Source organism: Haliotis asinina, chromosome 16 (genome assembly GCF_037392515.1).
Source record: "Haliotis asinina isolate JCU_RB_2024 chromosome 16, JCU_Hal_asi_v2, whole genome shotgun sequence".
NCBI classification, from domain to species: domain Eukaryota; kingdom Metazoa; phylum Mollusca; class Gastropoda; order Lepetellida; family Haliotidae; genus Haliotis; species Haliotis asinina.
In genome coordinates this window covers 8,650,487-8,662,742 of record NC_090295.1, presented here as the reverse complement: position 1 = coordinate 8,662,742, position 12,256 = coordinate 8,650,487, and the positions used below count along the sequence as shown (strand labels likewise).

The following is a 12,256-nucleotide window of genomic DNA, read 5'->3' as shown; positions in this document are numbered from 1 at the left end:
AGCCTATGCTATTCCAGCGGTAGAGGGGTTCTTACCTGGCTTTTGCACAGATTTGACTATGGCATGTCTCCAAGCCTTTAGGACAGTTCAAGATAGCCACTTCTTAGGGTAGCCAATAACTGCAAAGGCAGAGTCAGGCATATGCGAAACCTCATTGCACAGATTATTTGTCCTGAGGGAAGGGTTGAGCTTGAAAAATGACCATCTTTATCTAACATGTAATTGGTGTATTCAAAATCTGTAGAAAGAAGTTGTAGCTAGTAAAATATTTGGCATAAACTCGTACAGTTATTGTACAATTACTTAAACTTTTGAAAGGTGTTGTCCGAACTGCTTGCGCTCTTAAAATGTTCGTCCAGTCTGCGAGAGGTTCACTATTCGTCTCTGTTGCCAGACACAATCACTACAGGATCACTTGTTTCTCATACCAGATAGGTTTTAATTGAGTAAACCTACTCATCGAGATGAGCGACTTCTAACTTGAACATTCTGAAGTACCACGCATAATATACTGAACCGCAAAAGAAAAAAAAACAAGTTAACATTTTCCAAACACGTTCCAAATGCATTCCTTTTAGGACAACAAAATATGCTATTATAGAACCAAGCATTCGAAGATGGCTTTGCCGTTGTTGTCGCTTCTTGACCGTATCGTCCAAACACAATCACTTTCGTCTTTTTTTTTGCACGAAGTCTTTGTACTTCGCACAAAAATGCGTGCATTGGTCTCCAGCTTGAAGCTTTATAACGCAGGTCATTAAAAACATCATAGAACACAAAACTGGCTGTGCCAACGCGGAGAAAACATGCCACGTCTAACTGAACAGCAACAAGGAATCGCCGTTGGAAAGTTGCAGCCCGAATCTACACCAACTGTAGTGGCCAGGTGCTTGAGATGTCACGTGACAACAATCACAAGACTACCCGTCAAACCGGTAATGTTCGAGACCGACCACGTTCAGGACGTCCGAGGGAAACAACGCCATCGCAAGATCGTCACATCCGGAGTTACGTATCAAACAGCTGCAACTATTCAAGGGCCACAACGTGACATCTCTGCAAACACTGTTCGTCGTCGTCCATACGTCGGACCGATTCTGACTTAACGTCATCGCCCAAATCGTTTACAGTGGGCGGGATAACACTGGTGTTGGCGACATCAACAATGGCAACAAGTGTTGCTTTCTGATGAGTCCAGATTCAACTTGACTCACGCCGATGGCCGATTATATGTATGGAGACGACGAAATGAACGTTAGCGGGCCAACTGTTGTGTTGTGGAAGCTGACAGCTGACGGCTGGTGGGTGGAAATCTCATGGTATGGGGTGGCTTCAGCTACTACAACAGAACACGTTTATAAGTGTTTCCTCAACGAGTGATGTAGTATACAGGTCCTTCAACACCACGTTGTACCGCTATTCCAAGCCCAGACGTTTCAGTAGGACAACGCTCGTCCTCACACTGCACGGGTCTCTATGGACTTCCTCACAGGGAGCAACATTGCTGTACTGCCCTGGCCCTTTGTCCCCGGATATGGCACCAATCGAGCAAGTGTGGGATGAAATTGGTAGACGGATGACAGCTGCTCAGCCTCAAAACCATAGAGATTTGGAAGCCAGATACATCATGGGAATGGACTCCCTCGATGAAACGTCGTTGTGTTGCCTGCACTGCAGCCAATGGACGTCACACGCGCTACAGACTGACAGTTTCGTGACATTTTGGTGTGTGAGGGTGGAGTGATAACATATGCTTTCACAGTAAACTTGAGTGTTGTTTTCACTAGAGATCACGACTCATTTCTTCAACAATCACTAGCGTGTTGTTTTTTTTCGTAGTGTTAAGACTGTGTGTTCCAAGGATCAAGAAATATTGACATTTTAAAAACAGCTTGCTTTTCTTTTGCGGTTCAGTATATTTCAAAAATCGGCCAAATCGCAACTGAGTGCAGTTATAGTATACATTTCTGTAAGCTTTAATTTACGCACATACTTGGTGATAGGCCTGAAACAGTTCAGCTGCAGTTGCCGGCCTTGGTCGCACTTCTTTGAGCCCCCTCTGAATCTCATCCCACAAGTGTTCTATCGGGTGTCAGTCAGGACCGACGACCGACCGGCCATTGAATAGTTTGTATGTTGTCTCTTGTTGCTCTGGCAGCAAGGGCAAGCGCATTGTCATGCTGGAAAACGTGGTTTCCATGACGACCGAAATGTGGCGCCACGAAAAGTCTCTGCGCTTAATCAATGTAGCGAGCAGATGCTACAACTTTTGTACCAGGACCAATATTCTGGACCACTACAGGGCCAAGCTTGTGACAGAGCAATAGCATTCAACACCATTATGCTCTGATCTCCCCACGAGTCTCTTTTCCGGGAGAATCATCTGCAAAACGTTCCTCATGCCGTGGCCACGCTCTCTCTGCCATCAGCCGTCGAGACGCAAAATCGACTTTCGTCGGAGAAGACTACATTTAGCCAGTCCTGGTGACGGCAGTTCCTATGACGTGTGGCCTCAATGTCCAACAGTGAGGAACGGAACCCGGTAAGGCCTTCGACATCTGATGATTCTCTGCCTCAAACGCCTCCTCACTGCGTCTCTGGCGATTGCCAGTTGTCCATGCAGTTTCCGTAGCCCAAGCGAAACGATTTTGCAGGTGATGACGGGCAAGCTTGCCTCGTCACAGGCGGTCAGCGAGGACGGTCGGCTGAACTTCCAGTGGCTTGGACTCGTTGCTGCAGGCGTTCGAACATGAACAGAAAAATGATTTGCAACCTGTCTTGCAGTCTTCCAGTCTTCCTAAAGCATGGTCACTCTGAAACCAAATTTTCTTGAACAAAATGTTTGGTAGGGTGCCGTTTCTTTTACGGTTCAAGATATTTCTACTACAGTAGCTTCAAAGACCGTTCTCGATAATGTGTTCTTTGTTGGACGTGTTTACTTATTAGTTTTTCTGTCCTTGCGCAAATGGGTTTGACCATTGATTTAAAAAATTACCTTCAGCCGTAAAAACGTTTTCTGTACGCAGATGATTAAGCTTAGTTTTACGCCGCACTCAGCAATATTCCAGCTATATGACGGCAGTCTGTAAACAATCGAGTCTGGATCAGACAATCCATTGATCAACAGCTTGAGCATCAACAGCTGGGCAATTGGGAACCAAGTCAGCGAGCCTGGCCACCCGATCCCGTTAGTTGCCCCTTACAACAAGCATAGTCGCCTTTTATGGCAAGCATGGTAGCTGAAGGCCTAGTCTACCCCGAACCTTCACGGGTCCGCAGCTAATGTCTGGCAGTTGTGAAACGTTTGATAGTAAGTAATGAAGGGTCTTCATTCGCTTCAGTTTTAGGTGAGCAGGCAAGTGTAGTGTAGTGTTATGCCACTTGCAGCAATATTCCTGCGAGGGATATCATAAATGGGCCTCGCACATTGCGTCAAGATGAAAAATCGAAACTGGGCCTTCGGCGTGACGAGTGAACGCCTTAACCAAGGTACTCAACCGCACCCCAAGATAGTAGTGAGTGAATGAGTTAATATTTAACGTCACATCGGCAGTATTTCAGCCATATCGTGACGAGAAGCATTAACATATATAATAGTGAATGGCAAAAAACTTGTCAACGAAGGACAGTAAAACAACTAGATTAGCACAGAGATATTTAAAACAAGTAATTAAATCTAAAACAGTTTACTACACTGGACAATACAATATGAAAGCGCCCTGAAGGCATATCACCATACCAGGGTCTATGGGGACTTACAGTACCTTTGCTACCTGCATGGACTCTAGTTGGAAATACACTATCCTCAGCCGCTGGCGACTGTAGGATAGTTTAGCCAAATTTTAAAGAACACATATGCTACGTTTAAAATCGGGTAAGCAAAATTACTGTGAAAGTTTTGGGACTTACGTACCCTCTTCATCCTCGATATCTCCAGGGTATACTTTCCGATAAGTCTTCACGATACCCTGGACACATCTACGGCTCGGCCCAATAACTTTGTTACCTCCCTTGGCTGGCTTCGCATTCTCACAGAAAGCCAGCTATGCCGCTGTTAAAACCGAGCTTGCCAGTGTCAACAAAGGTAGCAGTCGCAGCTGCGAAGGTTTGTTCGCTGCGAGACTCAATTTGAGGAAATCATACAGACAAATTCGAACAAACCTGTAGAGGTTGCAGATTCTTTGAATAGAGTCCTCCTTGGGGTACTTATAAGCATTTAAATGTTCTTTAAATTCTCGCGACAGTTGTAACTATATTTTTTCAATAAAATATATACAAAACAAAAAACATAGTTTTTGTCTTGTGAGACCACCCCTACAGGGTCCCCGGCCCCGTGACAGCCAAGAGCAGGTAACTCTTCAGACTATAGCCTCCAGCAAAACACTTCCGTTCTGTAAGCAGTACAGACAGAATGTGGGGAGGTGGGTGGCCTTACCCCAAGAAGGACTCTATTCAAAGAATCTGCAACCTCTACAGGTTTGTTCGATTCTTTTTCATAGAGATCCTCCTTGGGGTACTTATAAGCATAAGACAGACTCCAAAAGACTGATCTTAGGGAGAGGCATTCTGTCTGCTCATAAACCTGACATAAGATGATAACCTTTATTACATTTACCGAAAGTAACAAGGAATCAAACTTACCTGGTCACGTGACCTTCTATGCCTTGCGGCGGGGGTGCGGACCAGGGCCAGGCTATAACACGGTCTAACCCTACATTTCTATAAGAAAGTCGTAGGGTGCTTATAAAAAATGCCCCCCCCCTTTTTTTTTCACAAAAAACGGGAGTCGAGACAGGCTACCGATATATCAGGGTCCATTCTCGTGCACTGGCCAAGGTGCTAGGGAAGACCTGAAACAGTCTAGACCAGTAAAGCAAAAAATACCACCACCATAATAGAGCCCACCACCGGGATAAAAGATGGAAAGTATACAGTAAGACACCACCACCAGTCTACTTGTTGCAGCTACAATGTCAAATGATCGTTTGTCAAATGATCGTTCACTCGTGCCCTGCCCACTGGTGAGAACTGACTGGCCAAACTGAGCACGCTCACTTGACAGTCTGTCTAACTGGTAATGACGGATGAACGTGCTCGGTCGGCTCCAAATAACCGCGGAGCAGATCTCCTCAATGGGCAAGGCAGACGCATATGCCTTAGACGTCGCCACAGCCCTAACCGAATGAGCTTTCAAACCCTCAGGGGGCGTACGACCTTTCGAGGTGTATCCCATACAAATGGCAGAGACAAGCCACCTAGATATGGTCTGCTTGTTTGCCGGAAGGCCAGCCTTGCCGCCACCATAACAGCAGAACAATTGATCATTCTTCCGAATGTCTTTTGTTCGTTTGATATAAGCCTTAAGGGTCTTACGGACATCTAAGACGTGAGCACGTAACGTGAAAGGTGCTATCTCTCTTAGGACGGTAAGTATCTGGCAATCGAATGCTCACTCTGTCTTTGTGAAACACCGTTAATTCAGGGTTGGCAGACATAGCGTGTATGTCGCCTACCCGCCTGCCAGAGGTTACCGCCACAAGAAAAGCAGTCTTCCATGTCAACAGCTGGAGGGACAGAGCCGACAGGTTGTGAAAAAGAGGACCGGACAGCCAATCAAGAACGACTGGCAAGTCCCACGGGGGACTAATCCGCCGGACAGACGGACGGATTCTGTCCACGCCTGGAAGAAAGCGCTGAACTAGAGGGTGCTGCCCCAATAATGCACCATCGACAGGAATGTGGAAGGCAGAGATTGCCGTGGAGTAACCTCTAACTGTAGAAGCGGCCAGACCGGCTTCCAGTTTAGATTGCAGGAACTCCAACACAGATACTAGATCTGCAGAAAAGGGATCGAGAATCCCCCTGTCGACACACCAGCCCGCATAACAGGCGCATCTATCCTCATATTGAACGTTCGTCGAATCCCTCCGTGACGCCAGAATTGTGTCTGCAACTGGTGCAGGAATTCCTCTCGCATGGAGGTGACTCCGGACAGCGGCCAAGCCACCCACTGAATCCTGGGATTGGGGTGTGGCGCTCCATTCTGGGATAGTAAGTCCGCTCGAAAGGGTAACAGTACAGGAGGCTGAGCCAGAAACCTGAGAATTACCGGAAACCAGCTTTGAGCCGACCAAAGCGGTGCTAGAAGCACAAGTAGCCGAGCCGGTTGTGCGGTGAGCTGCGAGAGGACTCTTGAGATCAGAGGCACTGGCGGGAATGCCCAAAGTACTCTGTCTGTCCAATCGAGCAGAAAGGCGTCGTTGGCTATCGCTCTCGGATCCAGTATCCTTGAGCAAAACACATGAATCTGGTTCGTCGCCCCAGAGGCAAACAGATCTACCTGGAACGACCCAAACAACTGGGAAATAATCCCGAATATCCCCCGATGCAGCATCCACTCGTGTGGGGCTAGTATACGTCTCGATAGCGCGTCTGCGCGGACGTTGTCTATGCCCGGGAGATAAACAGGGAGCACCCGAATGTCGAACTGGTCGCACCAAGTCAGAAATTGCCATGCCTCCTGAAGGAGGGACGGAGACACTGTGCCACCTTGCTTCAGGATATACGTCAGAGCGGTCTGGTTGTCCATCTCTAGGCGAACCACTTGACCCCGAACTGACTCCACGAAGCTCTCGAACACCCGGCGGACTGCTCTCAATTCCAACACAAAGATGTGTAGGGTAACTTCGTCCTCGGCCCAACGGCCCGAGACCGATAGTTCGCCCAGGACGCCCCCCAGCCTGTGAGGGAGGCGTCCGTCTGAATCGAGAGGGAAGGTGTCGATGTCTCTAAGGGGATCCCCCTGGACAGATTTCCGACTTCCGTCCACCACCGCAGGTGAGGAATCAACCAAGCGGGAGTCTCGAGAATAGTCTCGTAGCTCTCCGAATGGGACCACAACTGGGCTAATGCCTGTTGAATGGGTCGCATCCTCAACCTCGCACGCCAGACCACGTCCACTGTAGCCGCCATAGTGCCCAGCAAATGAAGCCAAGTTCTTGCTGTGGCTCTGGGGGACTCGAGAAACTGAAATACAGTTCTCTGAACTTTGACGATGCGGTCTGGGGCTAGGGAAACAATCCCCTGAGCCGTATTGAACCGTGCCCCCAAGAACACCAGACCCTGCGTAGGGGTCAGGTCTGATTTCTTGAGATTAATGATCCAGCCGAGCTTCAACAGGATGTCCATTACTTGTTGTGTGGCATCGTGTGATAACAGGAGCCCGAGGGCCCTCAAAAGCCAATCGTCCAGGTACGGATGACAACATCTGCCCTGTGACCTGGCTAGCTGAGCCGGAATCAACATAAGTTTGGTGAACACCCTCGGCGCCGTGGAGATGCCGAAGGGTAGAACCCGAAACTGATAACACTTCCCATCGAACGAAAACCGAAGGTATTTCTTGAACTCGGAGTGTATCGGAACATGGAGGTAAGCGTCCTTGAGATCGATTGACGTGAGCCAATCCCCTGTCTCTACGGAAGAGATCACTGACCGCAGTGTCTCCATCCTGAAGGACGGAACCTCTATGAACTTGTTCAGCCCTTTGAGATTCAAGATCGGTCTGAACCCTCCGTCCTTCTTGGTCACAAGGAAGTACGTGGAATAAAACCCGTCTTCTTGTTGACCTTTCGGAACCATCTCGATGGCAGCCTTGTCCAGTAACGACTGGACCTCGGCACGGAGGACCTCTGCTCTTTCCCGGGAGAATGGCACCGGCGTGTCCCGAATCCCTGAGAAGCATGGAGGGTCTCGCTTCCACTGTGGCATATGGCCATCCCTGACTGTGGACAGGACCCAGGGATTTGAAGTAGCTGCCTGCCATTGCGAAAGGAATAGTGACAGCCTGCCGCCTACAGGGACTTCTGGCGCAAGGCAATGTACCCCCACCGTCGACAGTTCTCCGCCTGCTTGTGTGGGGTACACCAAAGGCTCCGGGCAAAGGTTTAACGGGAAGCCGGGGCCGGCTTCCCTTTGCTCCGAAAAGGCTGCTGTTGCTGCGACTGCTGCAACGCAGGCCCCTTGCCTTTGCCTTTCGCCCTCTTGCCACGTTTGTGCTGCAGCGGAGCAGTCCACTTAGCACTTTCCTTCGCCGGCGCCTAAGGGTAACATAGCAAGAGTGGGAGGCCGTTGGCGAGACGAGGAGGGTTGCTCTAACAAGGGCTTAGAGTCCTTGAAAGTGCTAACAGCCTCCGCGGCCTCCCGCACAACCTGTAATGCCCCAGGGAAGAGGGAAGACCCCAACCTGTAGGGCAAAGCCAGGAGTGCCTGTTGGGTAGCGGGAGAGTACCTGGCTACGGATAGCCATAGCCGACGCAACCCCATGACTGCCCCCATCATCTGGCTGGCACAGCACCTGATGCTGTCCCTCGCCAGATGAGAGTGCACGTCCGTAAGCTGCCGACCCAACATTGCCGACGGAGAGTTGTCAGCAGTGCTCCCATGATCCAACAGCTGCCCCTGCAAAGCAGAAAGGTAAGCTGAATGGACCACTACTCTCAGCTGCTGGGCCGCACACCTATATTGCTCCTCAAAGGAACGATAGGCGGACCTTAGCACTGGAGCGGCCGTGGAGAAGGGCGGCAGCCGCTGGCCCTGCCTGGCCGAGACCAAGGAAGAGGACCCCCCCCAGGGTGACCAAGGCGTACACACACTCGTCCACCACTGGCGGTTCGAATAGCGAATCCTCATCCAGTTGATACCGGCGGCTAATCTCCGGGAGATCAAAGCGCGACCGGGTACCTGAAAGGAGCGGATTCACTACCTCCCCAACCAGTGATGGGAGCAGACGCAACCTCGCCTCGGCGACCTTAGTAGGCGCGAACGCCTCCCCGGGGAGCCGAAACTCCAAGGGGTCAGGCTCCGACACAGGAATAGAAACCTGAGGTAAGACCTCGGCAATTTTTTCTCTAACCTGTCTGAGGGACGAACCGAACGAGTATGTGACCTCCGACTCGCACTCCTCCCCAATCCCCTCCTCCTCAATATCCATCTCCTCACGCTCCTCGGACAGGGAACCTTCACCGTAAAGCGAACTTGTCGAGGGCGCTACCGAGACGGAACTCGCAGGAGCAGAGAGACTAAGAAGGGCCGAGCCGCTAGGTTCGCCCCTGCCAGAGCCCGAACTAGGTCGTCTGGGCAACTGGGGCAAGCCCCCCACCGGAGGGTGACCCGAGAGCCCAGGAAACGGATAGGATGTCGATGCCCCCAGCGGCTGGGCAGCACTAGGCTGCCTGCCCACCGTGGCACTAGGTGCGCTGACTGAGGTCAAGCCGCCGACACCGGGCGTCGTTGCCCCACTTGCCCCACGGGACAAGCTGGGGTCGACTGCCCTAGGCACATCCGCCTGAACGCCCGAAGCGCAGGACGGCTGCCCAGAGGGAGGAGCGTTCTCCGAGCCTAAGCCCGGGCCGCGGCCTCCCTCCACTGAACCACCATGGCCGCTCAATGAAGATTGGGCATCCAGTTCCTTTCGGAAACCGGACAGCGCCGAATCTATCATTGATTGTACCGAAGACATCTGTTGCTGAAACAAGGCATTAATTGAATCAACAGAGATTAATGGTGCTTGCGAAGTAGGGGTAGGTGCTGAGGATACAACGGCAGAAGAAGGGGAAGGGTCCCTAGACACCCTGGCCTTCTTAACCGACCCCTCCGAAGAAGAGGCTGCGCCTTTCTTTTTGTGGGAGCGCTTAGATGGAGGGTCCTGAGCCCAGATATCACCCCCCCCACCCCCCGCCTTCAGTAGGTTGGAATAGAACAAGAAGTCCGCGTGTCTAGACTTTCTGGTCTGAGGGGTAAACCCCGCGCACACATCACAAGACTGGTCGTCGTGATGACATTCCACTAGGCATCTTAGACATACATCATGCAGGTCTTTAGCCGGAATGGAGGATTTGCATGTTGAGCAGGATTTAAACTGCAAGGCAACAAATAACCTCCTAGTGTTGCATAATAAACAACAATAAAACAAGACACGCATGGGCGCAAAGCTAAAACTAAAACTACGTACATAGTTAAGGTAAAAGCTAAGTGCCACGACACCATAGTTTACGACATATTTTATAAAAAATAGTAGTAAATATGGAGATAACAAGAATAAAGTACATAAAAGCATAGCTACACAAGCTTACTTTTTTAAAAAAAAGACCGCCATAAAATTAAAAAGTTTTGGCGGGAAAAAAGGTTTGCCTTCCACTTTTACGCTAACCACGTGGCTACCAACAGGGATGGCAAAAGTTACAACAGTTTGACAAGTAAACTGTAATAAATGATTCCTAATGCGCCCATGCGTCTAATAAAGAAACCATACATACAGTTTGAGCCTCTGAGGTACTCATCTTAGTACTTGTCTTTGTCTTGTAGCAAGAAACTCTGAGAACGCTGAAGCACGTCTGCATAGGCGGGCGACAGAAAAGGAAGTGTTTTGCTGGAGGCTATAGTCTGAAGAGTTACCTGCTCTTGGCTGTCACGGGGCCAGGGGCCCTGTAGGGGTGGTCTCACAAGACAAAAACGATGTTTTTTGTTTTGTATATATTTTATTGAAAAAATATAGTTACAACTGTCGCGAGAATTTAAAGAACATTTAAATGCTTATAAGTACCCCAAGGAGGATCTCTATGAAAAAGAATTATAGGTCCGGAACCTTTCAAAGACATATGCAAGAACTGTTACACTGTTCTAACAAAAATGACCTCTCGTCAGTCTCACACATACAATTTGGAAGGGGTCGTCAAGAAGACGACCACTCCCGTCCGAAGTCCTAACAAACTGTTTTAAAAACTGCTATCGGGGAAACCTCGTGCAGGCTCAACTCCACGGTTTCACGAAGTCAAGAGTGTTTGCGCGAATGTTCATATATCAGAAACAAAAACGCACGCGAATATTTTACGTTCACAAACGCAGTTCCTTCTCCTGAACAAACTCCATCTACCTCTTTCAGAGAACCTCTGCATGGTTTGTTTGCCAAGTTTAGTCGGTTAGATAATTTAAAAAGCGAAAGTGAGTTGTGATTGGTTCGATCAACTTCCTAGCGTATCCACCTGACTGGATAAAAAGCCAGCCAAGGGAGGTAATAAATTTATCGGGCCGTAGATGCATCCAGGGTATAGTGGAGACTTTTCGGAACGTATACCCTGGCGATATCCAGGATGTACTCTCTTAGGACAGTAATTTTACGATACTTTAACCCCCTTACAATATGAGTTGCTAATTTATACTACCAATAATTTAAATACATCTATATACAGCACATATTAATCCAAGTTCAATCGTGAAATAAATTTCTTATAAAAAACAATAATTAAATGAGAGCTAACAGTGATAAAAAGATCCTTAACAGTTTTGACATTGAAATATTTATCCCTCGTGTGTGTGTGTGAGTTTAGTTTTACGCTGCACTCTGCAATATTACAGCTATATGGCAGCGGTCTGTAAATAATCGAGTCTGGACCAGACAATCCAGTGATCAACAACATGACCATCGATCTGCGCAATTGGGAACCGATGACACGTGTCAACCAAGTCAGCGAGCCTGACCACCCGATCCTGTTAGTCGCCTCTTACGACAAGCTGAGTCGCCTTTTATGGCAAGCATGGGTTGCTGAAGGCCTATTCTACCCCGGGACCTTCACGGGTCCTATCCCTCGTGACAGAATTCAATACAGTCATGCGGGATATGCTTGACCGTGACTCTCGTCACGGAACGTGTCAAAATGTGGATGGGTGGGTGTCGCCCATTTTGTTCTGGTGAGGGAGTTTAGTTTTACGCCGTACTCAGCAGTATTCCAGCTATATGGCGACGGTCTGGAAATAATCGAGTCTGGACCAGACAATCCAGTGATCAACAACATGAGCATCGATCTGCGCAATTGGAAACCGATGACATGTGTCATCCACGTCAGCGAGCCTGACCACCCGATCCCGTTAGACGCCTCTTACAAGCATTGTCGCCTTTTATGGCAAGCATGGGTTGCTGAAGGCCTATTCTACCAGGCAGGTGTGTGTGTGCGTGCGTGCGTGCGTGCATGTGCCCCATTTTGAAGGTGTGTTTGTGTTGTCATCAGTTTTGTACACGTGTGCATAGATCACATGATTTGTATACAGTATACAGTACTCAGCTATACGACTGCATTAACCATACTTGGCAATTCTGTATTCTATGTTTGCTATGCATAATTGTCATGCCGAAATCTACCTTCGGCCATAATGTCTTTCGAGTAGTATTTGTAAGTGCTTGTTCGGACGAATAAAGGCACAT

At 49.0% G+C, this 12,256-nt stretch overlaps 1 protein-coding gene across 1 annotated transcript; it reads right to left on the bottom strand.

The window, feature by feature from the left end:
- Positions 1-5,830: 5,830 nt before the first annotated feature.
- On the bottom strand, positions 5,831-7,767 carry LOC137268806 (uncharacterized). The gene is made up of 2 exons (XM_067803371.1): positions 7,122-7,767; positions 5,831-7,026 (listed from the first exon to the last, which is right to left on the bottom strand). The coding sequence occupies exons 1-2, from the start codon at positions 7,765-7,767 to the stop codon at positions 5,831-5,833; spliced, it is 1,842 nt and encodes a 613-aa protein (XP_067659472.1).
- Between the last annotated feature and the right edge of the window lie 4,489 nt (positions 7,768-12,256).